The sequence below is a fragment of the Neodiprion lecontei genome, chromosome 5, assembly GCF_021901455.1.
Source record: "Neodiprion lecontei isolate iyNeoLeco1 chromosome 5, iyNeoLeco1.1, whole genome shotgun sequence".
In the NCBI taxonomy this organism is placed as follows: Eukaryota; Metazoa; Arthropoda; class Insecta; order Hymenoptera; family Diprionidae; genus Neodiprion; species Neodiprion lecontei.
In genome coordinates, this window is record NC_060264.1 from 29300098 (window position 1) to 29316650 (window position 16553).

Genomic DNA, 16553 nt, shown 5'->3' on the forward strand with positions numbered 1-16553 from the left:
TACGATTTATAAATGTTTGGTTTCAAACGTATAAAATTTGCATATGAACAACTATCGTAAGACGTCCACCAAAAACGTTTAATAAACCGAAATCACGGCGGACATTCTTCGCAATAAAATACGTAGGTGCTGCACGTTTATTCTACAGAATAAAACGTTCTTTTTTGACGAATTTCATACGCTTTATATACTGGCATTGTTTATTGGGTATTAACTCGGGGGTTGTGAAAAATAAAAACATAACGGTCTGTTATTATCTATCGCCAGTGTTTTACGAAACACACTGAGCTGGAAATTAATGATACTGGATTGTTTTGTTTTCATTTGCTTGCGTGGTTTTATTTTTGTTATTATTTTTCAAACGGTTATCCGTACAATATGTTTGAGCACCGAAGTCTTCTGTGTACATATCTTACATGCAATTTTTCTTATTAGGCAAAACATACTCTCACATTATTGTAATACGTTATAAAATATGTAGTAATACTTTCAACTTGTTTTCGTTTTGGCTTCGTTCACGCGGTTATATTATAGTTAATTTTCCTTACGTCTGTTTTTCAAAGTTTCAAAGTTGTTTTTTCCCATTCCTTCAATTTCCGTACATACACGCGATCGTAAATGACGCGCGTGGACAGATTTTTGCGCCCTTTATACACAGTCCATTGCACTTCACTTGAGAGTCTGTCGGGAACGATAATCAAACATGGCGCCGCGCAATAAGAACACAGAGAGTAAGGAGCGTGGAAACTTGTCGGCCAACCGACGACCGGGAACATGAACATATTTTGACTTTGTCAGTAACGCGCAAGCGGTTGAAGTCTGAATTTTCGCCAATTTGAAAGGCAGTCGATAGCACGATTGGACCAAAGTCGCGAGGTGGAGCGCGAACCGAGCAGCCGAGGCCGCCATGTTATCAGCTTGCATGCGCGCGATATTTGTTTTCCGTCAATTATCGGTGTTTGCACATCGAACTTCATGCACGGGAAAATAATTCCCCGATATTAAACGAACCTCGAGCAGCAGCGCAAACACCTGGAGAAACGGCAACACGATACCTGTCCAGCTATATCGCAGCTCTTGCAGTGTGGAAACGAGATTCCGACACTTGAAATGCGAATTTCTGGTGCAGTGCAGTGACGCGAAACGCCGGGGCGATTCATTAAGGACGTTATATCAATCGAGCGATTAATGCCCGGGGACACCTCGTGGATTGTCGGTAATTTTAACACTACCTGCGACACGGACAGTCGCTGCTCGCACACACAGGCGAACACAGATCCGCCATAACGCATAATGTCAAACCGGTTGTCAACGCTCGGAAACCGTCTCTGTAGTACGGTATTATATGCACTGTGTATTACGGCGCATAAACTGTCCGGAAACTTGGTATCGTCGTTCACGTTAGGCGGTGACAAAACTACGCCAGCCGTCAACGGTTACAAACGGCTGCCTCGCGTTCAACCAACCAGGAAAACCTCCCTTGCTGATGCAAGCTTTACCCCCCTCCCTGCACGCTACCCCGCATATCTATAGGCATGTTTGTAGCCGTCGGGAAACTTAGGGTGAATTCCATCCGGCTCTTATCCATAATCCATGATCCTTGTTTCTATGTTCAAGGACAAGTTCCTATACAAGCTGTGAATGTTGAAAAAATTTGATTGTTACAATTTCTACAAGTTTTTATGAAGGAGATAACAGAAAGAGAGGGACAGTGACGATAATTTATTCACCGTTACTATATACTATCATCGCAGCGTTGGTCTGCTAACCACGATAATTTTTCATTTCGTATATGGCGCGAGTACCAGATACACGTTATTTTATCTTATTCAGTTTGGTATGGTAATTAATATGCCGAGCGATGGAAACGGCATAAATGATTAGCGAATTCTCGTCACTGCTAATTCCCGGGAGACGGGTAAACGGTCGTTAGAACGAGAAGAGAAACCGAAAAATAAAACAAACGAGAGAAAGAGAGAGAAATGGCGAAGAGATGTGGAGGGGCGCGGCTAATTTCCCCCCGTTTTAACCCATCCCTCGGCCGTGTAAGGTTCTTTAGATTAGGGAAGAGCGATTATTAACGCGGGTGGGTGAATGTGTGCACCCTTGCCTGCAGGTGCCCCCTTCGTTACGATGTAATGTCGGTATAATACAGGCGCTACGTGGGCCCGGGTCCTTCGCATATTAATACACGCACACACAGGGTGTATAACCCGACAAAATTATCCGTTTTCCGCCGCTGTTCCCTCCGCTAAATTCTCCGCATGCAAAATAAGAAGGAAAACGAGAAATTCAACGCATTTACAGCGCCCAAACAAAAGCTGGATCGAACGGTGCGCCAACTAGCGGTGGCGTCCTGTATTATAGAGAGAAAGCTGCGGTCAGCTGACCACGCATCGATTGGCGCGCAATTTGAAACGGCTTTTGCTTGATTTTTGATCAGATGCCCATAGAACAGTTGAATATTGAAGCAACGAAGAAAGGTGTCAAGGTCAATGTTATCAAAAGTAAGACTCTAGTTGATTGAGTTCAGTCACAACCTTTGAACCTCTGAATTTAATTTAGCTTTTACTTTTGGATTCCTTTTGTGTACGAGTGTCTATAATAGAGACCATCAGAGCTGGAATTAACGGGTAATTACGGCCCACCGCCATGCGCGCAGGTCACATAGACGACACTCCTGTCTGTGCACGACGGTATAATATAATACACGCACGTGAGGCAGGGGCGTTAAATGATCTAATGACGTCACCAGCCAGTATCTCTCTCACGCTTCGGTTAACCGGAACTGTGGCGGATTCCTCACGCGTGGCTTAACATACCTGTATACCTTGCGCCACACCTCCACCCCCAGCTTTACCTCCACCTCCGGCCCCCGGCGGCGCGACGCAATCCTCAAAAGTTCGCGGACGATCATTCCGCGGTTTACAGCCGTTGATAAAATTGGCGTAGTACATTCTCTCACGTCACAACGGATTTTTTTGGGGATGTTTCTCCGCGGCTGCCCGAGGAGTGTAATTATCTTTGCTACTGTCTTCTCTTCCAACTCATTCCCGCACCTCTGACTAGTCTCGCAATCGTCCCTGCTTACGCATAGCTGGAACAGTGCGTATAACACGAACCCCCTGAAGAAGTTCGAAATGACTAGCAGAAAATTAACTTTCAACACTGCGGAGGGGTTAAACGGATTCCGGGGTGCTACAAAGGGTTACACAATAACGATTAGCGACAAGCTATTAGCTACGAGCGATTAGCCCGGTTGTGCAGGCTTCGCTCGGTTTCCGCCTTTCCCGAAAGCGGTTTCCCATACCGGAGGCATGCTTCTTGCCCCATGCCTCAAACACATATCCCCTTTCTTAACGCCCCGGTCATAACCCTTTGCGATTCCTGAATTAACTCGCACTAGTTTCAATAAACTACGGACTCCAATTTGCCCCAGTTTTTCATCCCTTATTCCTGCAGGCAGGTTGAGGTTCCCGAGGAACTTCAACCCCGACATCTTATCGGAGGTCACTCAGCGTTCGTCGTGTCTTTACATTAGCTAAACAATTTACAGTAGGTATATAATGGTATTCATTGTCCATCAACGTCAAAAGTTACTAGCCAGCCTTTCCACAGGGTAGTTCTTTTATTTACACGCACGGAGACGGTTCAAGTCTTGGCTCGATCAGGTGGTAGCTGCAGTTCCATTTATCCTCCGTTTCGTCCTAATTCCCGTTCTGCGGTATGTACGGCGGCATGTAGGGACCCGTCAATATGTACTGAACAGCGACTATCATCAGCTGCGGAGCACTCCATCTCACGATGTAGGCACTACCTGAAACCAGGAAGAAAAAAAGCACGACTTTAGAGAGAACAGCTGATCCCGCGGATCGTGTTCGGAGCAACGTTGGTACATCGTTCCTTAATTTGTTAGTTCTTCTACCGTACGGTCTTTCATCCTAATTTGTCTGATGTGCTTCTGAAGCATAAGTAAATCGTTGTGTCAACAGGGTTCTTTCGGTCCGATGGATCCTGACCATTCCGAGCTAGCGTTTTCCATTTTGGAAGTGGTCAGCACGATTCAGGCAAAATATCAGCTTATCGTGCAGTGTTCACGATTGGGACGATTGATTGAAAGGAGTCGCGAACGGTTCGATGCAGGTCTCGGGGAAATTTGATAGAATATTGAATGTCCGGTGGATGTTTTTCGACCGTGGTATTAATGAGATTTGGTAAGTTATTTGACGGGGGTCATAAGCCGATTGCGTGCCATACCGGCGTCATTAAATTTGCATAGCGTAGTGTGTTCATGGATATCCGTGTAGCCTGAACTCAGCTCTGTTTCTGGAAATCGAATATTGGAATCGTTTATTTCTCTCCGTTCTAACAATTCAGCGTTCTTTCTCAGCGGCGCAAAATTACAAGTCATTCGTTTGTCAGTAATTGGATCAACTATACTCTGTGCGTGTATACGACCATCCGGTATAAAATCCCGACTACTCCTGGAACGTGAAGAGAAAATGTCAATCCCGCACGTGTGTCTGCGTTATTTTTCCTTCTCTTCGTATCCTGCAGCAGGCGCGATATAAGAGAAGCCGTATTTTTTCCCTCAGTCAAATATCCCTGCAGTCTTAGAATCGCGATAAATTTTTTTTCTTCATCGATTCCCTCACGATCGGCGTGGCGGGCGGAATTATTATGGAGGGTTTGCTGTTCGGGCATCCCTTACGCACCCACATAATACGCAATGCGATACGTTTGTATATAATTTTTCGAAACTACAACGTATTTTACCCGACGACTACGCTGTATATCAACTGTAAAATATTCCCTTTCTATTGGCCAATATAATCCACGAGTTTTCCTCCCTTCTGCTGCTGTTGCCCAACGTGACTCTGGCGCTTGACTGACATATTGGCTCTGATAGAGCGTAATCTATTATGCCGATACCGGATGCTGCGTTTTTCAGCTCGGCCGACGGACGTCTCCATATTGAAAGTTTTAATATCACATGTATAACGCACCAACGGAAATTTTACACCTCTGAAAACGGTTCATCTCTTGTTCTCAAAATTTTCTCCAAAAAACACGTATCTTTTTACCAATCCACGAACTCAAGAAAAAAAGTCATTTAAATTTACGAATAATCATAAGCAGCTACTGTTTATCAAAATTGGACGAACAACGGAATAAAAAAATCAGTTAGTAAATGGTTTTTTGGATAAAAATTCATTCATCCAAAATTTTTTCCCTCGATCACAGGGATTTCCTATCAATTATATTCAACCTGAAGATGTACGGTCAGACTTTCGAAATCTTTGTTTAGTCTTGTTTTCGTTTCAATACATTTTTTAGCTGACTATATATCCTTGTAAGCTCTGCCGGCTCACAAGCACACTAACATATTACATGGAAGCTTTTTTGATCGTTCCACATATCGTGACGCGGAAGAATGTTGGACCACTCGAAAGATTTGATTGTATATGATGAAAATAAAAATAAGAGGGTTAAGAAGAAAAGAAAAAATGATAAAAAAAAAAACACGAACGAGTGGAAAAAAGCGCGTGGCAAGGGAAATGGATAAGGGCAGGTAGGGCTAGTGGCCAGATCAGCTATTTCCGGCACGTATCGCGTTCGCTTTATGTTATGGGGTAGACCGGGGCTGTTCCTATGGTTAACTGACTTTGCTGTTATTGAAAATGGATTTTCCCCTCACGCTTGCTTGCTATTTCTCGCGTCTGGCCTAACGACGCGTTCCTACGTCGTGAAAGCTCGTTCATTCCTCCGTTGAAACTTCCATGAACGACGTGGGGCTTGAGGGACCGAGAGGCTTGTGTAAACGCGTAATTGCGACAGAGTCGTCAAGCCGATCGCTGCCTTCAAAATGCCGATTTTCGTCGCTCCCCTTTACGCGGGGCGAATTTCAAAGAGCGTAAAGCGCGAAGCGGAACGCCGGATATAATCAGCCGTCAAAGGAAGCCAATCTCTTACTCTTCGCGTTGGAATCTCGATAACTTTCCGCAGCCGGGGTTGCGGGTGATGAAATTCGGGCGAAACGGGAACTGGAGTCCGGGTTTTTTACATCGCGTTTTTCTTCGCCCTACCGAGGTCTCTATAACCTATACTGGCAGGTGTTTTGCGGACGTTGGATTTATCAGCGCGAGAAGCATTTGTATTCGCGATATAAAAATTTATTTATATACCGATAAATTCACCCTACCGTTGGTCGCGTGGCCTAGCCTCAGACCTCGGCACCTCAGGACTCTTTTTTCCTTTCGTTTTCTCACCGAGGAAGGGTCCGCGACTTCGCGGGGAGAGACCAGCTGAGGTTTTTTCTTGAAACGATCTATAAATTGAAAGTAACAGCTCTATGCGCCCTCCGAGCTCGATCGAGACCGGATGAAAAACTTGTCTCCTTCCTATAAGGGTCGCTCGGTAAAATATATATTTCTCCTTCGATACACTTCCTCGATGCAGGTTTATTATCCCGGAAAAATGGGGATTGAAACAAAAATTGGATCCTGAATATCGGAACAACTGTATTCTTTATTTTTTAAAAGAGTTCGGAGTGAGAATGACCGGGCTGTTTGAAACAAAATTAAGGAAATACTGTTTCAGATATCTCCAGAACAAATTCGAACGGCGATTTTAGGAAAGGTTTAATTACTAAAAGGTATCCAATTATTGAATTCTGGTGTCTTTGATTCTATTCAAACGGTTTTGAGCTTATTTTATTGATCATAGACATCTCCAGGAATTGTTTACGGTACAACAGACGTTCGTTAGCAATTCTATTTTCGTGTTATAACTATTATTTGACAATTTGAGGTGTTCCAGTCAACGTGCAAAAACGGGTCCAAAAACGTCAGTATTGCATAAAAACCGTTAGAGTTCCTAATTGTAAAATCGTTTCTCAAGTTATTGACACATTACATTGCGTTATTCGAATTTGTTCAGATTTATTTCTTATAAAAAATAGGGATGTCGTTCCGATCGTATCGGTAACTATCATTATTGCAAATAACATTGCTGGAAAATTTTTAAGTGATTTCTTGTTCTCCTCGTTCATTCACAAATGTCCGACGCAACAAATCGAGACACTTTTCCATCCTGTACTATTTTCGTTTGGAAAAATTGCCCCAGCTCTAGTCAACCTGAAGAAAATTAAGTGCTGCAATAAATCTCAATGCAATGCGTGCTACGTCGACCAAAAATCAGAGCTTTCTTCCTCCACCCTCCACTAGTTCCCAACGTATTTCTATTACCGTGTCCCTCTCTTAATACATTCCGGAAGTTAGGTAGAAATCAGTCGACGGGGTTCCCCGATACTCCGTCGTTATATCTATATGAAACGACGTCGCGTGATGAGTGCTCGCTTTCCTAATGTCCTCATTAGGCTCTCGGGTGATTCGATTCCCTGACATAACGTTGGTTCATCGGTAAACAGAACAATATCGATGAAGCGCGGGGAAACGAGACGATAATAATGAGAATAAGAAAAAAAAAAAAAACAAAAAAGACCAAAAGAAAAAGGAAACGGAATAAATAATAGTGAAAAAAAACAAAAAAAAAAACAAAAACGTCGAAGACGACGAAAAGCTACAAATTTAGATAACGTCAAAAACCGCGGCTCATTTTCCCTTCGACCCTTCGCAACTTTTCACGCCGACGAATAACCGCCGTGTCGGCGTTCGCGGTTGCGTTACTTCTGGTCTGAACCAGTGGGGTCAAAGCAGTGATTAATCGAGGAGCGGCGGCGGGTACGAGGGCGTTAAAATCTCCCGCCCCCGTGTTTTTACTTCTTTCTTTTTTTCCGTTTCCCCCTCCTTCCCTCTCTCTATTCCGCTTCCCTCGGTAACCGAGGCGGGGAAAAACGGCTCTCGGAATTATTCCAATGACCGCAAATGTGTCGCACATGTGAATATGATATTTTTTCCTCGGCCAAAGGGGGAAACGAAGATGCGAAACGGTGCATGGACACGAGGACGTGGTGTTAAGTTTGGCGGTAGAATATTTTGCCGGAAGTAGCTCAAGTCAAGTGTCGCTGACTTAGGAGAGGCGCGGCTTATGTCAGGAACGGATTATATATACAAGTTCGCTAATTTTCTCGTTGGGAAAAAAGTGGAAGAGTAAAGGGATAAAGTGGAGAAAATAAATGAACAGACACGGAGGAAAAGGATACAGCCAGTTTAAACGCCTCGATTATTTGACGAGTGCATCGCTGCGACGAGATTTTAATCTCTCGTGTAGTGCGGCAGCTTAATTTCAGCTCCAGCATTTTTTTCCTCGACTACTTTTCTTGATACATACCGCGACTAAACTCGATCTAATTTCAGCACCGCCACCACTTGACCAATGTCGCATAAGTACTTGGGAATAGTTTTTACCGAGGGTTTTATTCCGGGTAAAGAATTCGAGGCTGAATTTTGGTCAACGTATTTTGGGGTAAAAATGCTCGAACACTCGATCCTTAATTGCATTCACTTCGTATAGTCTGTATGGTGTTTCTTAATTTTGAAATGGGGGAGTGTTGAATAGATTTAACTTCACTGCTTATATTACATTGGCAAAGTGTGCGGAGTGAATGAGGGTCTTATTAAGATAATTCAATGACTCGCAGATAATGAACTGTCGAATCGTATAAACTCGATAAAGCATGCTATTTCCTCTAACGATGTTATCGCATTCGGAATTTTTATTTTGTCCACAAGAAATTTCATTGACAATATTATTTCTGCCATTACTAGCAATCCTTTCATGTTTACACGGAAGCAAATTGGCTCTTTCGATTTCAGTAACCGACATGATAGCAAATAAATTACAACGTTATATTATATATACTTACAACGTTATATTACATCCTAATATACATGTACGTAAATCACTTTGACGTAAAAGCCAGCTTTCCAATATACAGGATCAATAAATAAGACCCATTACCGAATTGCAGTACTTTACGAATATTGATCGGCCAAATAAAATTCATAAGCTCTAAATTACTTGAAATCAGAAACGGCAGCAGGACAACGGATCGAAAAAAAAAAAATTTTCCCCCAATTTCTGGCGATAATTAACTTTCTGTCCCACCGTCGTTACGTTGCTGAATTTCTTGGACTCTCAATTTTTATATTCGTGACAATACAAAGATATTTGAAGTAAGCCTTCGCAGCTGAAATTTCCGGGTTGTGTAAAAACGTTTCGAGATTGCTAATCGACAACGGGTCTGGGCACAGCGTTTAGATGTCACGCACTTTGACATGGGGGTAAATTTTTCGTTTCACTTCAGGTGCGCACCTGGAGCTTGAAGTCGACGGATCGTTGTAACTTTTGCGCCAGATCCGGGTCTAATATCGACAGAGTGCTCGGCTGGCTGGTGCGTATCAAGGTTCCCAAATCAGAATAATTTATGTTTCTGTTCGCTAATGCACGCTTACTACCTTTCTCTCTCCCCTTCTCGCTCTCTTTCTCTCTCTCTCTCTCTCTCTCTCTACCTGTCTTTCTTCTTCCCTCCCTTGACTGACTAGATGAAGGTGCGATACTCTGTGTGTATCGCGGAGTGAACAGTGAAGCCTGCAAAAGGGCGTTGCGAGCCGGAGTTGTTTCTGTAATTAATGGCCAAGTGCCGCGCCGGGTTGTCTGTCATGTCTCACCCACAACGTGGCGCAGCTCCACGTCCCGGGGTATGCTGATGGCTGAATAAGAGCCCGATTTCACCCCAGCGCCACCTGACTTCTCCCTTGACGGAAACACGCCGGCTGGCTTTTGCATCAGCGACATCTCGCGGCAGTTCTTATGCACCTGGGATTCATGCGTTGCAGAGTTAACCTTGATGAATCGCAACTCGATATATCTCCGCTCGATATATTGCCTTTCGATATTTCTCCGCTAGATATATGGCCTGTGAATTTTCCCGCTATATATATGGCCGCTGGATTTTTCCGCTTGGTATATGGCCTCTGGATTTTTTCACCAGATGCATGGCCTTTGGATATTGCCGCTCGATATATCTCCGCTTGTTTTATGTCCATTCCTTCCAAGCCCCGAGTTCAAAGATCGCAGGTGCGTTTTAGCCTCGTGAGTGTTCCGTTTCAAGGATCAACTGCTTCGTCCGGATACTTCAAGGGGATTATGCTAAGCGGCATTGTGCTATTTTCTGTATCCATCTCGATCCGAACCGATATTTACAAGTCACAGAGTGTATAATATTCGAATGGCTCTACATTGCCGATCTCTCTTCGCATGCCGCTACCGCTTCAGACTCAACGAATTTTGATTTCGTTAGAGACACTCCGAACGGAGGAGAGTCCCGGAGGAGAGGTGAGTTTTGGGTGAAAATCCTGAGAGAGGATAGGGGACGAGATGTTTTTTCTCGTGTCTACCATCCGCTTATTTACTCATGTACTTTATGCATGATATATTGAATTTATCTATATATAAATATACGTATATACATACAGTCGCCGAACCATAGAGCAAAGCGAGCAAACAAAGTGGCTTTGTGAATGAGGAATGAAACAGAAGGGATGCTGCATGAATATAAAAATAAAGAAATTCGTTCGCCGAGAGTGAAAATTTGACAGTGCGAATAAAGCAAAATGAAAAACCATGGAAGAACATGAGAAGGAGAAAAAAGAAGAAGCGGATTTCACACGGTTTCGAGACAGCACGGCGCGTTTCATTTTTCGTCATCATTTATCTCTGAATCTCATGCACTGGCTAACCCTTTCATAAGTCTGTATACAGCTCTCTGCAGCTGTGATTTCAAAAGGGGTATAATATACGTACAATAACGTGCGAAGTTGATTTTACGTTTTTGTTTGCGACACTCGAGGCGTTGTCTGGTGAAATAACGGGGAATCTTTGACGAGAAAAATATGCAGATATCCGTGTCGGGCAATAATGAAGAACGACAAAAAAAAAAAAAAAAATCCAGTGTCAAATGAAAGATGTGCTATTTTCCCCCTTCCTCTTCTTCCTTTTCCTTATTTCCATCCTTTTCCAGAGTGTAAACGTATCTGAAACGCATTATTTCACGTCAACGAAGTTATAATTAGTTATAACTTATAACTTGTACCTCTTGTAAGTTATAACTGCAGGCTGTGGGGAGGAGAACCGTGAATATATAAGGGCTGGTAAAGAGCGACGAAAGTTCTCCGGCGATGTTGAAGCTGGATGGGAGGAGAGGCCTCGGCGTAAATTCCCAACAAACAGCGCCGGCACATCTCCTCCGAACTTTCTCAGTTGCCTGGGGACTGTCTTCTCACTAAGTATAGACATTAGCATACTGTTCGCTGTATTGCAATTTACTGCATTGCCAACTATATGTATATTATATGTATATTGTGCGCATTATATCGTCATATTTATACACCAGTGCAACGGACGATACGCACACAGTAGCCTGTATAATTGCGAGAGTGCTGCAGAACCCGAGTGCCTATAAGCTATACGACGGTACCTCGGTGAACTTGATATGGATGAACAGAGTTTGGTTCTAGGATTGAAACAATCGCAGTTATGATTATCATCGCGGGTACAAGGACAATGATATCGACGCACGAGGCGTCGCTGATGCTGGATTCTACTCGAGAGAATGTTCCAAGAAGGATAACCAGGCAGCACACTCGTCAAATTGTCGACCATAATTTGACTGATTAAAACCGAGATGATGGCAACAGATGAAAGATTTGACAAAGAATTGGCAGATGGTCGATAAGACGGTACTGTCACCACCTGAGAAGCGGACAATGACTGTCAATAAAACGAAAGTCGAAGATGAACCAACCAATGTCCTTAAAACCGTCAAGACCAAGCCAACGCCAAAGTGAATGATGGATATCGTATAGAACTCACCATGGTGAATGCGACAGAGTTCAAAGAATTTCTTGATCCTCCATATTTTAAACTTTTGCTTGACCATTTTTTGATGACAATGAGTCAATTTACAGTCGACTTGCACACTATTGACTAAACGTATGGTTGATGGGTAGTCAACTATTGGCTTCAGATACGACATTTTTATCAGTCTGCGATTGGTGGACTGCATTTTCTACTGGCAATAAGTCGAATGTAAGTCGAGCGTGACCTAGTTGAACATTATCCTGCAAGTTGAGGATCGAGCTTCTTCGCAAAATGATCCCCGTTTTTAGTTCAGTTCCTGGTCGCCTCGTCAACCCGACAAGTCGATCTTGCATCGCTTTTGCAACGCAGGAGCGAGTCGTTAGAGTCGTTGCAAATCCTTGGAAGATGCCCTTTTTGCTCCCCGAATATCCGCAACTCCCTGCAGAAAGCCCACAGCCGGCGCAGCACTAACTCAAGTGAAATCTACTTAAGTCCGTCTTGTTTTCACGCTGTCTTCAGTTAGTCGCCTAAGTCTTGGAAGCTTAACGGATACGGAGTGCAGCCCTGCGCTCCTCGCCGCCCGGACCGCTACCCGCTATCTGTATCCATAAAGGGTATCAAGCCGACCCCCGGCTTAGGCGACCCCGAACCCCTGCCGACCTCACCCCATATGCCTCCTGCGATATTTCGCCAAAATGAACCTCGAGGTACATGCGATTCAACCCAATGCGCCTGTAATGCGATTTCGACTTATCGCCGATCGATAAATGCACCGATCACAGGCGGTTAGTCGGTCGTTCATCACAAAAAAAACAGCAACCAATTTGATTTCTGATCTTCAAGTCATGGACATCTGAGGTTATTCACCATCCATGAAGTAGGAGATTCGGTCTGGACAGTTAGCATTTCTGTTGATGAAAATCTCTATTGGTAACATAACGTTGTTCTAAATTAGAACAGACCAGTGAAGATATGATTCGGTTAGTCAGCCATGTTTTTCAAACTTACGGTGCAAATGGACAACCCGGCGTGGATTCCACAGCGTCTCGTTGTTTCAGAACAAAAAGGTGATCAGTCGACCCTAAAAAAACGTAATTTCGACAGTGTAAATGCGGTAAATTTTCAATGTCTGCGTCTAAACTGCAAACAGGTTCTCTAAAATGATGTCTTGTAAGTCAGCACCGGTTTATCCTGTCACTCACGCCTTGACGATTGTCGAGCAATTATGGTGTACCGAGGTTCCATCTCAGAGTGCATACTCTTAAAGATCCTACACACTTGGGAGCAGCTGCAGGCGAACCCGCCCCTCTAAATCCTAGTCCATTCCTGAAAGTATCGGAGAAATTTCAAAGTATTAGCACAGAACTCTTATCTCGGTGGGGCACACCTGGCCGACTCCTCGAAGCGGGTAGTTTACTCGAGATGCTGTGGCGGGTTCTGGGGGCACTTGGCGGGTATCTATGGCCGCGGTGCATAGATACGTCTGTGTACCCCGAGCGAGTACATAGACGTAATGTACGACTCTGTTCGAGAAGAACCGTATGGGAACTCGCGAGATCCAGCAGCTTCGACCACCGTCAGTTATGGCGGGTGGTAAACCCGCTCAACCAGGGGATGCGGCGAAACCAAAAGGAGCATGGCTCCATGGTATATAGCCGATACGTGGATGGCGTTCAACCCGAAGCTGACTGTGCTCTCTCCTCTTCTCGTATCCTGGCAACCTATTGGTTTCACCTTATCCAAGCCTCACCCCCATGCAGGCTGTTTCTCTCTGAGCTCACCTGCCTCTACCTCCATCTGTTTTGCTCCCCTTTTGCGTTCTCGTTGTTGTCGTTGTCGCGTAACCGCATGCCTAAGCTCTGGCTTAGCTCGGGCGGATGCGGAATTCGCGTTAAAAAAACATTCAGCTGGTACCCCGGCTGACTTGAAGTTTCACCAAGGGATGGAGGAGGCGGCCCGTTGGAATTACGTATTCATTCGTCCACGTAGAATCCGAGCTAGCTGGAAGCGGCGCAGTGTTGGAATGACATGCGCGAACTTGCCGGATCAAAAGCTGCAGAGTCTTGGCAGCTATTAGGTACTTGACTTTCCAATTTCTTGGAAAACGGAGGTCGTAGTCTCATAATGCATTTGGAGATTTTCAGTAGCCTCTGCAGGAAAAATATTGAGAAGAGTCACGCACTGCGCATCTGTGCGTTATTGGCTCCGTGAAAATGACCTCGAATCTGTGTCAACCCTACACTTTTCTTCGCTAATGATTGTACGTTTTGTCGCGAGAATTCATTTTCGTACGTGCTTTCACCGGTGAACTACTTGGAATTGAACCTGGACACATTCCCTTATTTATTGATATGAACAAATGAATTGGTATACGAATCACGCCCGAACGGAAAAAAGCCAATTGTCGTTTTATTTTCCTTTTGACTTGCACGTCTGGTGCGGAGTAGTAAAAAAAAGGCGAAAAAATTCAAAATGTAATAGGGAAAGAGGAACAAAAAGGTGGATAGAAAGGTGACGCCAATCGATAACAGAGATGATGAACTGAACAAAATAACAGAGGTAACCGTAACCATTACAAATTTTCACTCGTCAACTCGCTTGCCATCTTCTCGTAGTTTGATCACCGCGTACTTGGAGATTCCAGTGTTAATCACGCTGGCTTAATGATCACGTAAATAAGGAAGACAGGTAGTTGGAAGCAGTTAACTCAGGTGAACCCAGACACGAACGCCGTAATTATTAAATTCCGAAGTCCGTCGACCACCGTCGGTTCAACATCGCAGCCGATTCTGAAAGCGAATTGCGAATCTCGTGACTAATTAAAGTCCCACACGCCTAGAGCGGGGAATTATAAATTCGACTGGCAACAGATAGGTATGGACAGAAATAGTGCCGAGGGGAGGGTTGTAGCTGCAGCTGCAGCATACGGAGCATCTTTGGGAGCGGGTAGTAGTTTACCGAGTTAACCGGGGCACCATCGTAACTCGAAAGCAACGACCATTGCCGTCTCTCTCTCGAGTCGACCTAGTCTAGCCTTCCAGTCACTTAGTGAGCGGCGGCAGGTGCAGCGAGGTTGAATCGTTATTCGGGGGCTCAGACAGCTCGCGGAAATCCGCCCTACCGGGCTTTGACGGCATGCTTTACCACAATTCTGGTGACAGCGGGGTGGGACGAAAGTGTTGGATGAGAGGGGAAAATTTATTCCTTACTCTGATCCTTCGCGGCGCCTATGATAGCGCCAATTTCCTCCGGGGACGACGACTCCGGCTTCTCTCCAACCTTCGGCCACTGTAAGCCGGGTCGACGATAACCCGGTTAACTCTTTGAACGCTCCGAATCACGTCGCAAATCGAGACTTCCGGCTCTAATTTACCGGCCCGCGACCCACGCGCCGCGCATTTCTCAGACCCACATGCTGCACACCGTCCGAGATAACTTGCCCTCGGCAATTGTTTTTCAGTTTTCTTACCTTCCGCAGTACTAGGTTCGACCGGTCGTTCAAGTCGATATTGGAAAGTATCCAGATACGAGTGTAACAAGAAAGGTATCCCGGATCGATCTCTCCGATTTGATTTGTTTTCTAATGTGTTATAGTAGACTAAAAACTATGTGATACGTATTCTTTTACACCATCTCGCCACCTTTTAAAAGTATGCTTCACCAACACCGTTTGAAGTACCCCGGTGAGTTCATTAGCTTCGGTTGGATTTTGTGTCCGGTGATTAGCTTAGCACTGAATTTCTCCTCACGCGTCGACGTTCAAACTGTTTTTTTACAATTTTAGTATCTCCCAGGAAACCATGATCCTCAATTTGGCTGCAACGTTGGGGTGAAAAAAAAAATGTCCAGAAGTAAGGGACGCTGTGGAGTTGTACAGTTTGAACCCGTTGTAGCAGTTGAGGTCGTCGAGGCCCGTGGACGGGTGACAAGGGAACGGTTGAAAACCGTTTCGACCCAAAGAAACTTGAGCCCGGAAATACCGCACCCAAATAGTCACACCTCAGGCCGCTTCTGTTGTGCCGGACTCCAGCAGCCGCATTGTTAGGCTTAACGTATTTCTCCAACCCTTATCCACACTCTAAAAAATTGGCCTCGGCTTGGCATCGTTCGATTGTTATCATGCTCCACAACTTCATCTGGAACTGCCCTTCGCCCTTGGCTTCGTGGGTTTATAATCAAGGCTGAGAAGAGGGGTGAAAGCAAACATCTGTCAGGCCTCCGATTGGCGTCTCAATCCTTCCGTTATCCGGATTCCAGGGCAGTTCTAGCGTTTGTTTGAGATCACGGGAACATTGAAATTGGTTCAATTGGAAACGAACCTCACAGCACTTTCCGTCATACCTTTTCATTATTTATACCGGATCTTCTTCGTTGACCTTGAGAATCGTCACCAAGGACTGACGTGTGATCCGAATGGCAGGAGAATCGGTTTGCTGGAAAGAAGACGTTTATGAAGCTCATAAATAAGCGCCGGGTGCCGGTTGAATCGTTCGGAGAGGGAGGCGCTCAGGGCTTCGGATGGTGAAAGTAGACTGTTCGCATCCACCTGGTCACACGAAGAAATGGCCTAAGGATCCTAAAACCAAGACGTGCACCGGGCGAACGGGGGTGCTTACTGTGTGTGTATGCGTACATATTGCCCACCTAAGGGCGGAGAGGCGGTTATTCCTTGCGAACCTTGAGCCGGCGAGCTGCGAGAGCATGGTAAGGAGAGGGAGGGTGGACGGCTA

The 16553-nt window shown here is 44.9% G+C and overlaps 1 protein-coding gene across 3 annotated transcripts in view; it reads right to left on the reverse strand.

The window, feature by feature from the left end:
- Positions 1 to 214: 214 nt before the first annotated feature.
- LOC107220350 (lachesin-like) overlaps positions 215 to 16553 on the reverse strand; it is a 188744-nt gene continuing 172405 nt past the window's right edge. For all 3 annotated transcript variants that reach the window (XM_046739729.1, XM_046739730.1, XM_046739728.1), the window contains one exon: positions 215 to 3817. In XM_046739729.1, the coding sequence (XP_046595685.1) occupies positions 3708 to 3817 (110 nt within the window). In that variant the 3' untranslated portion in view covers positions 215 to 3707. The remainder of the gene's footprint in view (positions 3818 to 16553) is intronic.